Source organism: Nicotiana tabacum, chromosome 10 (assembly GCF_000715075.1).
Source record: "Nicotiana tabacum cultivar K326 chromosome 10, ASM71507v2, whole genome shotgun sequence".
In the NCBI taxonomy this organism is placed as follows: domain Eukaryota; kingdom Viridiplantae; phylum Streptophyta; class Magnoliopsida; order Solanales; family Solanaceae; genus Nicotiana; species Nicotiana tabacum.
In genome coordinates this window covers 169245463-169265458 of record NC_134089.1, presented here as the reverse complement: position 1 = coordinate 169265458, position 19996 = coordinate 169245463, and the positions used below count along the sequence as shown (strand labels likewise).

The following is a 19996-nucleotide window of genomic DNA, read 5'->3' as shown; positions in this document are numbered from 1 at the left end:
CAATGTTTTTAGATGCGCCCCATCTAGTTTGGATTGAAGCATAATTATTGTTGCTTCTTATCGATCTATTTGTTAATTATTATTATTTGGATTTTATCTAGTTAGACTTTTTAATTTTTAGTAGTTTATATAATTTTTTTTTTCTCAGGATATTCCTCTTTGTCTTCTTATATATAATTTGAAATTCGAGGAGTTCAACCTTCTTCATATTGCAGGGTACTTACATTTTATTTGGCGATTTTATGAAACATAAACGGGCTTATTTTTATTAAAGAAATAAATTATTCATAAATGGTCTTGAGGGAGTGGGTGGAGGTTGAAACAGTGACGAAATAAAATATTTAGTAACGGTATTTAAAAATTATAAAAATGTAACGTTTAAGATTTAAACCTATAACCTAAAGCAATTTTTGAATTTTCTTTGTTATTATAGTAAAGCTTCCCTTATGCCAATATACATAAAAATTATTTATACCTTTTTGTATAGTATATTTTTTTTTCACAAAAGAGATTCAATTGAATCAGTTCCGCCCTTGATTCAGAGCATATCAGTACAAATGTATAAATTGAAGAAATTCGGATTCCCAACTTATTGGGTTAGGAAAACCAAAACAATTTAAATAACAAGGTCCAAGTTGCAAAATAGATGGTTGAGGGGCCAAAACGTCAATAAATGCAAAAATCCCAACCGAAGAAGTAAACGCCGTTAAAAAAAAAAACAGAGAATCAGTTCAGAGGAGGGTTTAAGAAGCAGCAGCTGCAGCTGGTAAGAGATAAAATTGAGCAAAAGAGATGGGAAATCCAAAGCAGAAATGGACATCTGAAGAAGAAGAAGCACTTCGTGCCGGCGTCGCAAAGCACGGAGCTGGCAAATGGAAGAACATTCAAAGGGACCCTGAATTCAATCACCTCCTTTACTCTCGCTCCAACATCGATCTTAAGGTTTTCCTTTTTTCCTTCCAATTTTCTTCTGAATTAACACCAGGGAGACGAAAAGTTTTGTACTTGACCTGTCTTTTGTAAAAAGAATTTAATTTATAGGGATCTTTACTCAAATAGCCCGTCGGATTCACCTTTTACTTTTCCTAGACGGTATACATAGATTATACATTCATTATGCACGGTTATACACATATTATACATGGATTATACATATCATATGGTTGGATGGGCGGCTATTTGGTTAATTCTTCTAATTTTTATGCATTGGCGGTATATAAAATATTTACACAATCATGTCATGATATATAAGTGGATGTGCCCAGTGTCGAAGCCAGGATTTTCATTAAGGAGTGTCAAAATATATGAAAGTAACCATACATAAAGATCAAGGGGAATCTACATATAATATATATGCATATAACGAAAAAATTACCTACCTACACGGTGTATTATCCCGACGAAGGGTGTCAGTTGGCACCCCTTGCTATAAGGTGGCTCCGCCACTGGATGTGCCATAACATATCTATGTTGCCCGCTTGCTTTATTGAGGATATATTGGATTAGCGAGATAGTCGTTTAATGTATTCCATTAGTGTCGTTGGTATTAGAATTTAGAAAAAAATGTTGGAGTGCAGACATGAGATTGTTTTTTAGGTCAAGATAAATTTTTGTGTGTATATTAACTGAGGACGAATTTGATATGTTGTAACTTGTTGCAATTAGCCAGAAATTTTAACAAGTGATTCAAAGAAATGCAAACTTGCACAGTGAATGAATACACATTACTATCAAGGGGATTCAAAAATTCACATATACTCAAATAGTTTTGTTTTTATCCTATTTGTACAATGTAGTTTTTAGACGAAGGGGATTCAATTGCGCTGCATATTTCAAAGTGCTGAAAGTTTAGTTTTCAAAAAGTTACTTGGATGACCTATACGATAGGAATTACCCTATTACCATAGAAGCTTAGATGTATGAAAGGATATTGTAGATATGTTTAATGAAAAATTGTTAGTGATTACAACAGGGACGAATGAACTTTGGCAGCTATATTTTCTTAAGTTACTGATGAAAAAAGAAACTTTGGCAGCTAAATTTTTTTAAGTTACTGATGAAAAAAGGAACTTTGGCAGCTATAGGTAAGGGGACAAGTTTATGATAATGACAAAGAGGAAGACCTTCTTCCAACATTATCTAGCCAGCAACTTGTCTCCTTCTTTAGCATCCTCTACGACGTTCGAATGTCTATCAACCATCACCAAGTCTTTGTGATTTTGCTACATTTCATGCGACCTAGATTTAGTACAGATAATTTGTGAAGATATTTGCTTGTTCCTAGGTTGAACACCTGCTTGCAAGCTGTGTGTTCGCGATTTCTAGCCTTAAATAATAGTTACTTATGACAGATAAGCATACATCCAGTGGAGATTGTAATTTTATAGTTAAGCATTGATGTAATACACTAATGCTTTCCAGTAGATTAATCTGTTAGCCTATTGTTTTGAATCCCACTGCCTCTCAATGCTCGCAGAACGAAGAGGTTGATTTGGATGTCGATACGAATCTTATGGTTTTCTTGCATTGTACTTTTCTTTTCATTCTTTCTTCTAAACTTCTGGCACCGCATTTTATATAGGATAAATGGAGAAATTTGAATGTTAGTGCCAATGGACAAGGGCCAAGGGATAAATCTAGGACACAAAAAGTGAAGGCTGATGCTCCTGCAGCTCCATTGCTCATCACACAGGCCCCTGTTTCCTCCACTCCAGTTCTACAAGATGCAGCAGCAGACACTGTCATGGAAGATTCTTCAAAATGCGCATTAGACGGAAAAACTGCTTCTAAGTTTGTCTTTCTGGATTTCCTTTTCGAATTCTTGAATAATTCAGAGAATGAGACGTTAGATCCATATTCTTTGAGATAATGATTTCATCTTTGTCAAACTTTTATTATTGTTAAATCACATTGATTTGGGAAAAAGATAAGCAGTTTTTTTTGAATGGTATGAAATGCTTCTTATGGTAATCTATTAACTACTCCCTCCGTTCCAGTTTATGTGAACCTATTTCCTTTTTGGTCCGTTCCATAAAAAATAAACCCTTTCTAAATTTGGAAATAATTTAGCTTAAACTTACAATTCTACCCTTAATGAGAAGCTTTTATAGCCACACATATACTCTGGGCCCTTTTTTGAGTTGTTTAGGACCACAAATTCCAAAAGTCTTCATTTTTTCTTAAACTCCGTGCCCAGTCAAACAAGTAGACATAAATTGGAACGGAGGGAGTACTGATTATGGGGTGAAACAATCTGGCCCAGCATGGATAGTAGTAAGGACACAAAGATGTAATTTTACTGTTTGCCCTTTTATCTGTCTAAATAAAGAGTCTTGTATCTCAAATTGACCATACTAGAATTCCTGCAACACATTTCCTGGTATCTCAAATAAGAGGTTGTTTAGGTTAGCCAAGGCGCGAGAAAGGAAGGCGCGTGAGTTGGACAAAGTGAAGTGCATCAAGGACGAATAAGGTATAGTTTTGTTGGATGAGTGGCTTATCTATCGAAGATGGAAAACCTACTTCCATAGTCTCTTGAACGAGGAGGGGACAAGAGCATTGTACTGGGTGATTTGGAACTCTTAGGGAGTCGTTGTGACTTTGGGTATTGTAGGCGGATTAGAGTTGATGAAGTTGAGGGGGCTATGCGTAAGATGAGCCGGGCAAAGCGACCGGGCCGGAAGGCAGGCTTGGAGTGGCTCACTAGGTTATTTAATGTCATTTTTAGAACGAAAAAAATGGCCGAAGAGTAGAGGTGGAGCACGATAGTTCCCGTACACAAGAACAAGGGTGATATCCAAAATTGCAATAACTATCAGGGTATCAAGCTGCTTAGCCATACTATGAAAGTCTGGGAGAGAGTTAGAGCTAAGAGTGAGGAGGAGTGTGTCTATTTCCGAGAACCAGTTTGGATTTATGCCGGGGCGTTCGACTACAAAAGCCATCCACCTTGTTAGGAGATTGATGGAGCAGTATAGGAAGAGAAAGAAGGACTTGCATATGGTGTTCATCGACTTAGAAAAGGCATACGATAAAGTTTCGAGGGAGGTTTTGTGGACATCTTTGGAGGCTAGAGATGTACCAGTTACCTACGTTAGGTTGATTAAGGACATGTATAATGGAGTGAAGACCCGAGTGAGGATGGTGGGTAGGGACTTGGACCATTTTCCAGTTATGATGGGGTTGCATCGGGGGTCGGCACTCGGCCCTTTTTTGTTTGCTCTGGTGATGGACGTACTGACGCGCCACATTCAAGGGGAGGTGTCATTCAAGGAGAGGTGTCGTGGTGCATGCTATTTGCAGATGATATTGTATTGATTGACGAGTCGCGAGACAGTGTGAATGCGCATTTAGAGGTATGGAGGCAGACCCTGGAATCTAAAGGTTTCAAGTTGAGCAGGACCAAGACAGAATACTTAGAGTGTAAGTTCAGTTGAGAGACTCAAGGAGGGGAAGGGTAGGTGAGGCTGGACTCGCAGGTCATCCCTAGGAGAGGGAGTTTTAAGTACCTTGGGTCTATTATTCAGGGGGATGGGGAGATTAATGAAGATGTCACCCATCATATTGGGGCATGATGGATGAAATGGAGACTCACTTCCCGTGTTTTGTGTGACAAGAAGGTGCCACCGAAACTAAAGGGTAAGTTCTACAGAGTGGTGGTCATACCAACAATGTTGTATGGAGCTGAGTGTTGGCCAGTCAAGATCGCTTATGTACAAAAAATGAAGGTAGCAGAGATGAGGATGTTGAGATCGATGTGCGGGCGTACCAGGTTAGATAGGATCAGAAATGAGGTTATTCGCGACAAGGTGGGTGTGGCCCCTGTTGAGGACAAGATGCAAGAAGCGCGACTTAGATGGTTTGGATATGTGAGGAGGAGCACAAACGCCCCGGTGAGGAGGTGTGAGAGGTTAACATTGGAGGGCCTACGGAGAGGTAGAGGTAGGCCAAAGAAGAGATGGGAAGAGGTGATTAGGCAAGACACGACGCAACTTCAACTGATCGAGGACATGACCCTTGATAGGAAGGTATGGAAGTCGAAGATTAGGGTAGTAGAGTAGGTAGTCTAGAGTGTTCTTAACAGTAGTATTGGCACACAGTCTCGCTTTGTGTTGGTAGTGGGTTTTTATGACTAAACGTTGTTTCCTTTCATCGTTGATCACCTTACTGTCTTGGTGTTTTTATTCTGCTTTTATATGGCTTTTTGGTACTGTCCCTTCTTGTCTATATTTTCATTAATGTAGTGCTTATGCTTTCCTGAGCCGAGGGTCTATTGGAAACAACCTCTCTATCCTCACAAGGTAGAGGTAAGGTCTGCGTACACACTACCCTCCTCCGACCCCACGGTGTGGGATAGTACTGGGTATGTTGTTGTTGTTGATGATGAATGCTCATTATTTTAATATTTTAGCTGAATTTTTAACCTACTGCAGAGAACCACTTGCATCTCCTACCAAATAATTGAATATAGGTGGAAGAACAAAATATATAACAGTGTTTGATAGCCGTCTGTGTACATTACCATTTTTCGTTTTTGTTCTCTCATAGTTCCTAGCAATTCTGTTCATGTTTTCTTGAAATAATATTATTGCTTTATTCTTGTTCTTAGGTACAACCAAATGATATATGATGCACTTTCAAGTTTAAAAGAGCCAAATGGATCAGACACAAGCACAATTGTCAACTTCATTGAGGTATAAAGCGGCACCATTACTTTCTGGTTTTCTCTTTTGACTTTTCTAGCCATCCATCAGGTATTTGATACTTCTGCTTACTCCTTGACATTCAAAAAAACTGTTATATTTTACTAGTAGTACTATGAATTAGGCAATCCCTGTGATTTTGACCATCCAGAAATGAATTTTAAGTTTTCTGAAGCTAGATAAAAGTGCTATCAATAATAACAATAGGATTTTCAACAAACTATAAAGCAGTTACAGTTCCAAGGTCATTAAAAATGATAATGTGGCGCAGCCATGTATGGGATGAAGACCTTTACTATCGTCCAACATAAGACCTAAAGAATATGTGTTTGTGTTTCTTGTTTACATCTCCATGTTTTCTTTGCCACACTTGGAAGACACAGACAGAGAGGATAAAATTACAATCCCTCAAGATACCCAGGTTCTCTCTCTGTGGCAAAGAGAGCTAGAATTTATTCCAGGAAAAAAGGAACACATTTCAACTTTGATTAATGAACAGAACAAAACTTTTTTCAAAAGATTTCATTTCAAATTGGTTAATGAACAGAACTAAAAACTTACTCCCACCGCCTAGCAAGAAATCATTGCAGACCTGCTGCACACATGGAAGAATGATTGCAGAAGTATGTCGTATGGAATTCAAGATATTGAGGCTCGATAATTCTAGTAGTAGTTGTTTTCTTTTGTCTGATAAAATTGTTAGTTCACTAATGTTTTTGCTGGTTGATCACCGATAAAAAAAATGTATTTGCTAGTTGATTGCTCATAATTTAATGCATAATACTCTATGCAAGAAATGACTGAAGGGAACCTTTCTTATTGGTTTTGTATCTACTGCAGCAAAGGCATGAGGTGCCCCAAAACTTCAGAAGGCTGCTCAGTTCTAGGCTGAGGAGGCTTGTTCAACAAGACAAACTTGAAAAGGTCACCTTGTTTTTATTCTCATTTATCAGTTGGGTTACTGGTAACACTTTCTTTTGTAACTTCTTTTGGCACCAGAAGACTGGTCTGGTTTTTAAACACAAAACTTTATGTGCTTCATTTTCGACTTTCTTAAAGAACTATAAGAAAAAAAACATCTAAGTAGAACCCACATTCTGGAACACCCTTATAAAGTTAATAGCTTGGTTGAATGAGTATGCTAAGTTTCCTCGCCAGTTTTCAGATGTTTGAAGCTGGATTAGTGGCACAATTAAGATCATCATGACCAAGTTGTGCAGTGTCTCATGCATATATCATTATGTGGCTTGGTTGCTTGGTATTTTATGTAGTGAAATGCTTGCATCTTTTGGGCAGAGTAATTCTCTTCTTGTGTGAGGAATTATTCTTTTGGTTATCTAATATGATTTGGGTGGAAAAGAATGTTTGCATAGTTCATAGTTGATTGCTTTACATACTTCTTCTGGGTTTCCTCCTAAGTGTCGTTATCCTTGGTTGCTTTACATCAGTAAAGTGCATCTTTTCAGCAGCTTTTCTCTTTTACCACATAATGATTTATGGATTTTTGAAACTGAAATCGAAGGACAAGCGAAAGAGCATGAAGGAGTTAGGTGTATACTTGCTGAACCACCGAATAATGCATTCTGATATTCACCTGACTATAAAATTCTGAATTCTGGCATTTTAATTTGTGGCATCCACTGCAGATTGAGAATTGCTACAGGATTAAGAAAGAGGTGTTAGAAAGAACAAAGACAGCTACCCCAAAACAAAAACATGTTGGGCCAAGACAGTTTCCAAGTAGTACCTATCTTGGTGATACTGTTGAAGAAGCAGCAAAGACTGCTGTTTATAAGGTTGCAGAAGCTGACAATAAATCATTTGTAGCAGCTGAAGCAGCTAAGGAAGAAGCGAGAGTTTCAAAGATGGCTGAAGACCAAGATAGTTTACTGCTATTGGCCAAGGATATTTTCGACAGATGTATGTTTTCTTCCTATCGTCTTGTTTGTATGTGGTGTATTTTAGATTGTCTTGTTTAACATTTATTTATATCCTTATTCTTGCATCCTCAGGCTCACAAGGCGAAATTGTGCTAATGGCATAAAAGGGTCTTCCCCCTCTTTTGTAAAGTCGGAACCAGCTGTTCAGAACCTCTAAAGTATGTTAGTATTCTATTCGTATCAAGTAATTAGTGATATGTGGTTTGTTGTTAATTTAAGTAGTATTAGTTACGATCTTTGCACAGGTTCTCTTCTCCTATTATGTATTCAGCGTAGCAAAAGTTGGAGAGGGATAGAGAGATTATTATAAAGCTTGAGATTTGATGCTTGTAAATCATGCAGTTCAGAGGCGGACCCAGGATTTGAGAATAACGGGGGCACCATTAAAAAAATTGTAGCAGGCGGATTTCGAACCCGCATCGTATGACAAGGAACAAGGCTTATGCTTGTAATTTTGTTAATGAGGGGGCCAAGAAAAATATTTAAGGGGTCCCCAACGTATATACAACTATGCATACATAAGAGTTTTTGCCGAAGTTAACGGGTTCACGTGACCCCTCAAGGACTGCTGTAGGTCTGCCTCTGATGCAGTTCTTTCTATCTGGCAAATTGATAAAGAGTACTCTGCTTTTACATTCCGAGTATTGTCACAGTTCTTCTACTGACGATAGGTATTAGAGTTGAAGATTTTCTCCCGCAAAGAAGAATAACGAAAAAACTATTACTCCTATTAAATACTCTAATAGTAATTCAGCTAAATTGAGAGTAAAGAAAATTATAAAACATGAGAATTGTAGCAAGATTTCAGGCCATACATGTCACCTTTTTACTTTCTTTTCCTACTTTTATGGAGACGTGGACTATCTGCTTTAACCAAAGTTATTATTAGTATTGGACTTTATAAGAAAACTAATAAAATTCGATTCTTTTGAACTATTTTTACTCTCTTGGTGGCCAATGCCTTGCGTACAAAGATAACATCTCCTTTGTTATTCAACTTATTCGAATTGTAGATATTAACTTCTGAATTTTCTTTATTTAGTATTGCTATATTGTAATGGTAACAGGCAACGGAATGCTCAGGCTCGGGTTAGCCTGTTAGGGTAAAATGTAGCTTTTCTTCTGAAGCGTCTTAGTTCAATGGAGGAAATACTGATATTTCCTTAGCCTCCACCTAATAAGAAGAGTTGCAGAAGAAACGAAGTAATTCTTCTCTTAAATGAATAGAGCACTTTTTCTTTAGTAATTACTAAAGAATAAGGTCAAATCTCATTGTTCTCAAAAAATAAAAAATAAAAAATAAAAAAAGTTCCACATCAAATACACCACTTTCTATTTTACTACTTTAACATGTCCTACATAATAAGAACAAGGGCAATTAAGTAATAAAAGGAGGTTTCACTGCACAGACTTCAAACCACCAAATGTCACACATCTTTCTTCGCCTACATAAAATCTTGAAGCTATTTCACTAAAAATCAAGAGATTAGGTAGATAGTACACATCATTTAAACATAATCACTGGCAGTCTCAAAAAAAAAATTTAAACATAATCGCTGGAATTCATTTACAAACAAAATGCAATTGAAGAACCTGTACGTAACAAATAAGGGCAAAATTTTGCATATAAAGGAAAGTGTATCACCAAAACTTTATATTCACTATTAAGATTTCAAAATTAGAAAGCGAACTCTAAAATAATTGGTGAGCACACAATAGATGCATCAGCGAAACTATGAAATTTCAAATTTCTCGTGGGCGAGACCAACTTGTACCGCACTTTGACTATTTAACGAGTACTTGTTACCTCTCACCAACATATATATCAGGTAACTCTGCCTACTTACGATTATTTGACAAATTCGAATTCGAAGCCGAAGCCGGAAGAGGTCCTTTTCACATACCGGAAAAAATACAGAACTTCCTTCTAAAAATCCTGCATTCTACTTCGCAGTTTCTCTTTTAAATTCGTAAGTGTGATTTTGCTCCGTTCTTTGAGTTCGTTGGTATCCTACAGTTTGTATTGCCACTGTTGCCGGAAGGTTTATTCCGTTTCATCCTGGGAGGATTTAATCCATTACTTTGGCAACTTGTGAGGGGGTTAAAATTCCTTAAGGACGCACAAGGAAATTGTGGACTCGAAATATTTCTTATCGTTTACAGTTTTTCCAGTTTCTCCTAACAGTTTTTTAATTTCTGTTTTAACACAGTAGCTATAACAAGCTTAAGGAATTTTAATAGTAACGTTTCTGTGTTAAAATCTATATTGAACTGTTATCTATAGTTTGTATACTGGTTTGGAGACTAAAGTCTCGGTGCTTTCTACTCCGATATATTTTTTACTCCGGTTTAAAGAACATAAAAACTTTATCGGGGTATTAAATTTGAATACGGTTTGAACAATATAATAAACTTCACCGTTTATGTTTTGAATGTTTGGTTTGGTATTCAGTTTGAAGATATAAAACCTTCACTGATTTTGAAAAGTTCTGTTTGTTGCCAACTTTACAGAAAAATGGCAAATGAGGACCAAACTAATGCTAATGGAATGGGTGCTACTGTTACGAGTGTTGCTGCCTCTCGAGCCGTTCAACTCCTGCTCATGCTATGGCACCAGCAGAAAAACCCGGAATTTTTTCCAGTATTGACTTCAAACGTGGGCAAATGAAGATGCTCTTCTATCTTACTACGTTGAGTTTGCAGCGATTCATCAAGGAGGATCCTCCGATCATGGCTGAAGGCACTCCGGATGATGAACGATTTGTTGTAACTGAAGCATGGAAATATTCTGATTTCTTATGCAAAAACTACATTTTGAGTTGTTTGGAAGATAGCTTGTACAATGTCTATAGTGTCATGGAAACTTCAAAAGCGTTATGGAATGCGCTTGAGAATAAGTACAAGACTAAGGATGCCGGACTTAAGAAGTTCGTGGATGCAAGGTTTTTGGATTTCAAGAGGTTGACACTAGGTCGGTCATAACTTAAGTCCAAGAATTACAAGTCATTGTGCATGACCTCCTTGCTGAAGGTATGACCCGAATCAATAATTTTATTAATAAGATTTATCTTGTTATTAATTATAAATTTATTATTGAAGGTATGGTCATAAATGAGGCCTTTCAAGTCTCCGCTTTCATTGAGAAGTTACCTCCGTTGTGGAAGGACTTTAAGAACTATCTAAAACACAAGCATAAGGAAATGACACTTGAAGATTTGATTGGTCGTTTGAGGATAGAAGAAGACAACAAAAATGCTGAAAAGAAGTCACGTGGCAACTCGACAATAATAAGGGCTAACATTGTTGAGGTGGCGCCACAAAATAAGAAGAGAAAGAAGGCTTCTGGACCAAAGAATTACCCAAGCAAGAAAAAGTTCAAGGGTAATTGCCACAACTGTGGAAAGTTTGGGCATAAGGCCGTGGACTATCGTGCACCAAAGACTGATGTACAAAAGAAGAAGAAGAATCAAGTCAACATGGTTGAAAAAGTTGAAGAAATGGAGGACTTGTGTGCCATGTTGTCTGAATACAATTTGGTAGGAAATCCTAAAGAATGGTGGATTGATTCTGGAGCCACCCGCTATGTTTGTGCTAACAAGGAGTTATTTTCTTCTTATGCCCCCGCAGGACCCGATGAGACAATTTCATAGGAAATTCGTCTACAACCAAAATTGATGGAGTTGGCAAGATTGCGTTGAAGATGACGTCGGGAAAAATTGTGACTCTAAACCAAGTTCTTCATATTCCAGAAATTCACAAGAATCTTGTGTCTACCTCACTTCTTGTCAAGAATGGATTCAAATGTATTTTTGTTTCTAATAATGTTGTACTAAGTAAGAATGATGTGTATGTAGGAAAATGTTACCTGAATGAGGGCCTTTTTAAGCTAAATGTAATAGCAATTCCTATCAATAAAGTTAATTCTTCTTCTTACTTACTTGATTCAAACACTTTATGGCATGTACGCCTAGGCCACATCAACTTCAAAACATTGCGAAAAATGATAAATTTGGAAGTATTGCCAAAATTTGATTGCATTAATTCTAAATGTCAAATATGTGTGGAATCAAAGTACGCTAAGCATCCTTATAAGTCCGTTGAAAGGAATTCAAGTCCTTTAGACTTAATTCACACAGATATTTGCGACATGAAGTCAACACCATCTCGTGGTGGGAAAAAGTATTTCATTACTTTTATTGACGATAGTATGAGATATTACTACGTTTACTTGCTTAATAGTAAAGATGAAGCAATTGATGCTTTCAAGCAATACAAGAGTGAAGTTGAAACACAACTAAACAAAAAGATCAAAATGATAAGAAGTGACAGGGGTGGCGAATATGAATCTCCTTTTGAAGAAATATGTTTGGAAAATGGCATTATTCACCAAACAACTGCCCTTACTCTACACAATCTAATGGAACTGCAGAGAGAAAGAATCGAACGTTGAAAGAAATGATGAATGCATTGTTGATAAGTTCTGGTTTACCATAAAACTTGTGGGGGGAAAATATACTTACAGCTAACGGAATAATCAACCGTGTACCTCATAGTAAAACACAGTCCATTCCTTAAGAAAAATAGAAAAGAAGAAAGTCCAACTTGAAATACTTCGAAGTGTGGGGGTGTTTAGCTAAGGTACAAGTTCCTAAACCTAAAAGGGTTAAGATAGGCCCAAAAACGATTGATTGTGTATTTATTGGATATGTAACCAATAGCAAGGCATATCATTTTCTGGTTCATAAATAAGAAAATCCTGAGATCCACGTTAATACGGTAATAGAATCAGATAATGCTGAATTCTTTGAAACTATTTATCCGTATAAAAAGGAAAGTGAATTGTCCTACCAAAAATCAAAACGACCTCGGGAGGAAACAACAAATGGTATGCCTAATGAGGAAAATCCGAGAAGAAGTAAACATCAAAGAACATCTACTTCATTCAGTCCAGATTTTCTGACTTTCCTGCTAGAAAATAAGCCTCGAACCTTCAAGGAAGCAATGTCTTCCTCAGAAGCACAATATTGGAAAGAGGCTGTCAATAGTGAAATAGAATCCATATTGAGCAACCACACTTGGAAATTGGTTGATCTTCCTCCAGGTAACAAAACTTTGGGTTCTAAATGGATTTTCAAAAAGAAAATGAAAGAAGATGGTACTATTGACAAATACAAGGCAAGACTTGTTGTCAAAGGATTTAGACAGCGAGAGGGTCTTGACTATTTTGACACATACTCGCCGGTAATAAGAATTACATCCATTCGGATGATAATAGCGTTAGCCGTCTTGTATGGTTTTCAAATCCATCAAATGGATGTAAACACAACCTTCTTAAATGGTGATCTAGAGAAAGAAATTTACATGAACCAACTTGAAGGGTTTGTGGTTCCGGAAAAAGAAAAAAAGATGTGCCGACTTGTTAAGTCCCTTTATGGACTAAAACAAGCACCCAAGCAATGGCATGCAAAATTTGACCAAACAATGTTGTCAAATGGTTTTAAGATTAATGAATGTGATAAATGTGTTTACATTAAGAACGTTCCAAATCATATAGTCATTGTTTGCTTATATGTTGATGATATGCTAATAATGAGCAAAGACATTGCCGACATTCAAGCTACTAAGCGTATGCTTGCTAGTAAGTTTGATATGAAAGACTTAGGAGTTGCCGATGTAATTCTAGGAATTAAAATCCAGAGGACTCCTCAGGGTCTGGCTTTGTCTCAATCACATTACGTGAAAATGGTACTGGAAAAATTCACACTTGGAATTTAGAAGTGCAAGAACTCTAATTGACTTAAACCATTATCTTGTAAAGAATAAAGGTGAAAGCACGTCTCAATTGGATTATGCTCGTGTGTTGGGAAGCCTAATGTATATCATGAACTGTACACGTCCTGGTATAGCTTGTGCAATAAGTAAACTTAGTCGATTCAGAAGTAATCCCAATAAATATCACTGGGTGGCAATGAAACGAGTACTGGGATATTTGGAATATACCCAAGACTACGCTTTGCACTACAATAAATATCCTGCGGTTATCGAAGGATATAGTGATGAAAATTGGATAATCGGCTCAACAGAAACAAAGTCCACAAGTGGATATATTTTTACTGTTGGCGGAGGAGCAGTATCTTGGAAGTCTTCCAAACAGACGTGCATCGCTTGCTCTACAATGGAATCAGAGTTTATAGCTTTGGATAAGGCCGGCGAAGAAGCTGAATGGCTTCGAAATTTCTTTAGAAGATATTCCGTTCAGGCCAAAATCTTTGGCTCCTATATGCACACATTGCGATAGTGAGGCTGCAATAGGATGGGCAGGGAGCGTTATATATAAAAACTGTTAGACAACTACTCTCTAGTGGAATTATAACTATTGATTATGTAAGATCAAAGGATAATGTGGTGGATCCACTTACAAAAGGCCTAACTAGAGAGGGAGTTGAGAAATCATCTAAGGGAATGAGACTATGGCTGAGGACAAGTCATCATGGCGGTAACTCTACCTAGAATTTTGGATATTCCAAGATCTAGGTTCAAGGAGGTTAAACAAAGTTGTGATTGACCGTTTCAACATTGTCAAAGTAAAATCTTTGGTCTCTTCTCGTGATGAAGACAATGTTCAGTAACAAGGATAGAATTTTACACGTTCTTTAATGATTACCTAAGTTTGATGTGGTATTTATCAAATAGTGTCAATCTAAAGGATTACACGTTTAGGAATCACCTATGTAAGTGTGAAATGGAAGCCGCTTCAATGAGAATTCTGTAAGGCCAATTCTCTAAGCACTTATGAAATCAGGCGGTGTTCATGGCTGAAACGAACACAACAATGAGAACCAAAAGACGGTTAAGGGTTGGTTATCTGACATATGGTTGTCTAGGTATACTCTAAAGTTCAACGGTTCAAATATATCAAATCTATCGATTGACCGAGTATATCCGACATATGCTCACTACGGAAAGTTCAAAGGGAAACCTACTTATCCAGATGCAATTAATCCTTACTTGCAAATCACATAGCTTTCATCTATGTTCATTCTTGTTACAGTCCTTCCCATTCATGTGGGGGATTGTTGGACTTTAAGCCATTGGGTTTTAAAGATTAGAAGTGTGAATTGGGAAATGGTGGGAAATAAAATGGAGGAAAATGAAAAATTTGAATCAAGTGAGCTTTGTCATTTATGACAAATGAACTTTGTCCTTCATTGGTGAGGGACAACTACACTTGTGTGTATAAATATAGGATCACTTCTTAGAGCTCTTAAAGGAGTTGAATAGAATGAAGCATCGCGCCGTCGTCGTCGCTCGGCTTCGGCTTCGGATTCGGATCGATCGATGAGATTAATTTTTTTGGACAAAGTTTATTTAATTAATTAAGTACCAGTCAGTTCATTAACGAAATTAACTGGAATGTATAATCCAAAACGTTGAACGCTGCTTTCCCTTCTGTTCACATTATGAACAGACACCTCTTCCTTTCAAATATCTGTTCACATTATGAACAGACATCACACCTCTTCCGACAATTGCCTATAAATTTCGTGGCATGGCTTCCTTTTCACATACTGAAAAAAATACAGAACTTTCTTCTGCTGCATTCTACTTCACAGTTTCTCTTTTAAATTCGTAAGTGTGATTTTGCTCCGTTATTTGAGTTCGTTGGTATTCTGCAGTTTGTATTACCACTGTTGCAGGAAGGTTTATTCCGTTTCATCATGGGAGGATTTAATCCATTACCTTGGAAACTTGTGAGGGGGTTAAAATTCCTTAAGGACTCACAAGGAAATTGTGGACTCGGAATATTTCTTATCGTTTATAGTTTTTCCAGTTTCTCCTAACAGTTTTCTAATTTCTGTTTTAACACAGTAGCGACAACAGGAGTTACCTTGTAAAATAGGTTGTCAAGGTATGCGCAAGCTGGTTATAAAAAAAAATAACTATCCTATGCAAAGGGAGCAAACATGCTAAAGATATTGTTGTATATGCAATATTTAAGGCTTTATCATTTAAGAATGTTATATTATAAATACTAAGTATGAAAAAAATGACAACACTAACGTTTTTCTGCATATGTATATGTACTAATAAAAAAATATAAGAATTCCTATTAAAATTTAGCTTTAGGCCATTAATTTTATAGAGCCGCATTTGAATCGAAATTTTAGGAAGGATACAAAATACTGAAGAGACTATTAATTGAGTATATGACGCTCTCCTTGATTTGTTGGCAGTAGGGGTGTATATAGGTCGGGTTAGTTTGGATTTTGCAATTACCAAACCAAACCAATTATATCGGGTTTTTAAATCTATAGATCAAACCAAACCAACAAAAGTCGGGTTTTTCAATATCGGGTTTTCTCGGGTTTTTCGTTCCGATAAACTTGTGCTCCAAACTATATATAGCTGCCATCATAAAATTCTAATAAATTCCTGCAACTATCTTGGAGTACAAAAAAGAACAGGAGGACCATGCAAATATAAAAGTCCAAAATTATACACCAAAGAAGGATCATGACAATAACACCTTGTGAGGTCAGGATCAATCTTATACTGGGGCATTTTCTTGAATGAGCATGTTGTAACATGTTGCTTGAGTACAACAGGTCTACTTGAATGACAACCATGGTGGCTATTGTGTTAACCAAACAATGAATGACAATAGGTGTTAAGGAAAAATTACTCCTTACACAATGCAGATGTTTTTTTCCAGTAAATATTAAAAAAATACTATATATCAGGTATTTGATCTTGATATGTCAACACACTGTGTTCTAATAAAACATTAACAAGCCAATGAACTATTCCTGAAGGCTAAAACTCCATACATTTCCATATCAGTTCTACTAAGTCAAGAGAAAGATTGAATTAGATTTAAACAATATCTGGCCATTAGGAAGTAAGCAGAATGAGAAAATTATCACCAAAAATATAAACTGCATATCATATTGCACTCTACATAAGAATTATCACCAACTTTTTAAGAGTAGACATTACACCCAAAAGTCCTAAAAGATAAACAAAAAGAGAATATATTAAACTCTAAGAAGTTGGGCATCTTAGTAGATATTATAACCAGAGGAGCATGTTTCCAAAATACTTGTAAAGGCATAATGACCTCACTTCCAAAAATAGTCATGAAGCAAATTGTAGTTAATCATCCCTCTAATCAATCCTCAAAGGTGAGTCTACATATTCTGGAAAAAAAGAAGAAGAAACAATTAACATATTTAAATATTAATTAATGTAAAAAATAACTATACTCATTAACAATTGAATATAAATTATTACCTTCTTCAATTTGCTCAATTTTCTGGACTTCCTCTAACATGTCTTCAAACTTATATTCCTTGGAAGGTGATCGTATCCATTGTTGAGTACAAATAAGTGCTTCCACTATTTTTGGTGATAAAGAACTCCTATAAGAATCCAAAATTCGACCACCTGTACTAAAAGCAGACTCCGATGCAACAGTAGAAATAAGAATAGAAAGAACATCCCTTGCAATCTTTGAAACAATTGGATATTTACTAGATGAAACTTTCCACCATGCCAAGATATTAAAATCCTTGATCTTCACCACATCATCCATCAAATATATCTCAAGATCAGATTTTTTTTTAATATTTCCCTCATCTTCCAAAAGTTTCTCCCACTTTGATTGCAACAAATCACCAACTTCACTCATACTAGTATCGCCTCCAATATTGTCACTAGAAGCCTCAAAAAAAGAATCATTGTAGTTATTATACAAGCGAGTTAAAATGCTTACCACATCTTCGGACTTCAATCTTCCCAACAAAGAACTAAATACATCAGTAAGAATGAAGTTCACATATTTCATCTTGTATCTAGGATCCAACACAACAACAACAAGCAATAACATATTCATATCCTCAAACTTACCCCAATATTTCTCAAGCTTACTTTTCATTCTTCCTGCCATATCATTCAAAGTACGATCATCGCTTTTGGTATGCTTTATAATAGCATTTCGAAGATTGAAAAATTCATGGAAGAAAGAGTTGGAAGTAGCATATAAACTGCCTGAAAATTTTAAAGTTATCTGATAGAAAATGTTAAGAAACTTGATAAAAGCTTTCACATTCTTCCAGTCGTCTACAGATGGATTTCCTCTTAAAGCGCTTATTTCTCGACAATACTTTTGATACTTATGGTCATCCACATACATTTTTGTAAAGGCTTTTTCAAATTTTAGAGTTGTATCTAACATTGTATATGTGGAATTCCATCTTGTTTCAACATCAAGACTTACAAGACCATGAGTATCTATCTTATCTTTCTCAACAAATGACTTGAAAGAAGCAAACCTTGAAGGAGAAGACCTAACATATTTTACCGCATTTCTTACACGAGTAATAGGCTCAATTTGTTCATCTAACCCATCTTTTACAATCAAGTTCAAAATATGAGCATTGCATCTAACATGCAAAAACTCATTTCCAAGTATTGCCCATTCCTATCATCAATACGCAACTTCAAATGCTTAATGGCAGCATCATTAGCACTTGCATTATCCAAAGTCAATGTAAACAAGTTCTCAATGCCCCAACCAAATAAACATGCTTCAATTCCCTTTGCAATAGTCTCACCTTTGTGATCCGGCGTTGGAAAAAAGTTCAAAATTTTCTTTTATAGATTCCATTGATCATCTATCCAATGTGCAGTAACAACCATATAAGTTAAGTTTTGTAGTGATGTCCATGTATCACTAGTGAGACATACGCGTTGGTTCTTAATAAGATTTTTAATTTTTTCCTTCTCTTCATGATAAATCCTCAAACAATGTCTAGCAACAGTTACACGAGAAGGTAATTCGAAATTAGGTAAGGCTTTAGCCATTAATTTCTTAAATCCTTCTCCTTCAACAACTCTAAAAGATTGCTCATCAAGAATTACAAATTCGGCAGTCGCCCTTATAATGTCATCCACATTATACACTACCCTTTCAGTAGCACCCGAACCACCTTCTAGCCACCCTTCCTTGATAGGTTTTAATGTTGATTGTCTCTTATCAATGGCTCTAAAGGGAGATTTGTGACATGTAGAAGTTAAATGCGACCATAATATAGTAGTCCCATTCTTGCTACCTGCAGCCAATGTTTTAGGACAATAATTGCATTTTTGCCCTACATTTACCTCCTTTAGCAGTAAATTTGGAGAAGTGATTCCAAATCTCGGACGTCTCTCTGCCACTATTCCCAGATTTAGATTTTTCTGATGGAGTCGTTCTTTTTTGCTTCTTAGGAGGAGTGCGTTATGAGGAGTGTCTGCACTTTGTTTTTGAGCTGCCACTAGCGAAGGATTATTGACAACCACCTCAGCATCTGCTACAGAAGTTGTAGTTTCCATTCTTAGAAAGAGTTCCTGCAAATAGAACATATCCAGTTACTATTTAACTCATGGAATTTACCTTCGCATTGTGACAACAAATGACAGATCACTGGGCTATATTTATAGAGGTTATTTTATGTTGAAGTGAAGCCAAAGAAGGTGCAATATATTTATAGAGGTCATGGACTAAGCAATATAAACAGAATGCTAGATTATTCAGAATTAGCTGGATTGCGAAACTTCTGGGGCAATAACAGGATCACTGTCTAATCTTTCTACATTTTTTAATATGGGGGGGGGGGGCTGTTATATTGAAAGCATAAAGCAGGGAGGGTACAGAATATGAGTTTTTAGATTCACCCCAATCATAAATTTGAGGCTAAAGTAAAATTAAGGCTGTTATAAAAGAATCCAACTAGGATGAATTAAAGGTATTTGAACGACATTCTTGAGAAGCTAAGCATCTTTTTTCACTTGTTTCCCTTATATCTGTATCATTACTTCTACTTTGATCTTCTGATAAAGGACCAATGTAACCATTTGGACTTGAAGCTAGCTTGCCACATCTTAGTTAATTGGGGAAAAACAAGGTATATGTATGCAGCTAAAAGAAAACATGTAAAATGAGAGCAAAAGAGCTTTACCGATGATAGGGTTTGAGCAAAGGAAGAGCGTAGGTTTTTTGCCTTTGGAGAAGAGGCAAGATGATTTCAATTGTTTATGTGTTTCAGAACACCTTTTGGACAATCTATCTGCTTTTAAGATTAGGTTTTGGTTTGGGCTCAATTATTCTTTTATGGGCCAAACAAAAAAAAACATTTACATGGGCTATAATACCAATTTAAAATATTATGCTATATAAAGAAATTATAATAAAAATTAAGAAATAATTATAACTTACATTCTAATAAATATTTTTATCTATTTAATATATAAATATGTATACATGTGATGTCGGGTTGGTTTGGTTTCGGTTTGACTTTTTTTAGTTAATACCAA

The 19996-nt window shown here is 36.2% G+C and overlaps 1 protein-coding gene across 7 annotated transcripts; it reads left to right on the top strand.

Annotated features, from left to right (window-relative positions):
- The first annotated feature begins 721 nt into the window (after nt 1-721).
- Nucleotides 722-8280, top strand: LOC107787141 (telomere repeat-binding factor 4). 7 transcript variants are annotated; one of them, XR_001648317.2, is made up of 7 exons: nt 722-942; nt 2582-2790; nt 5609-5693; nt 6543-6626; nt 7349-7622; nt 7715-7800; nt 7985-8280. XR_001648317.2 is itself a non-coding variant. In XM_016608665.2 (6 exons), the coding sequence occupies exons 1-6, from the start codon at nt 793-795 to the stop codon at nt 7744-7746; spliced, it is 834 nt and encodes a 277-aa protein (XP_016464151.1). In that variant the 5' UTR covers nt 722-792; the 3' UTR covers nt 7747-8280. The 7 variants fall into 7 exon arrangements, 1 of the variants encoding a protein (XP_016464151.1); XR_001648313.2 differs by having other exon boundaries at nt 7888-8280; XR_001648314.2 differs by having other exon boundaries at nt 7871-8280.
- Nucleotides 8281-19996: the final 11716 nt, after the last annotated feature.

What these genes read in the sequence shown, in the direction of transcription:
- LOC107787141 (XM_016608665.2), top strand. Translation starts at nt 793, where the DNA reads ATGGGAAATCCAAAGCAGAAATGGACATCTGAAGAAGAAGAAGCACTT. An exon ending in GCTCCAACATCGATCTTAAG is followed by an intron (nt 943 to 2,581) that starts GTTTTCCTTTTT and finishes CATTTTATATAG; the next exon opens with GATAAATGGAGAAATTTGAA. An exon ending in CAATTGTCAACTTCATTGAG is followed by an intron (nt 5,694 to 6,542) that starts GTATAAAGCGGC and finishes TATCTACTGCAG; the next exon opens with CAAAGGCATGAGGTGCCCCA.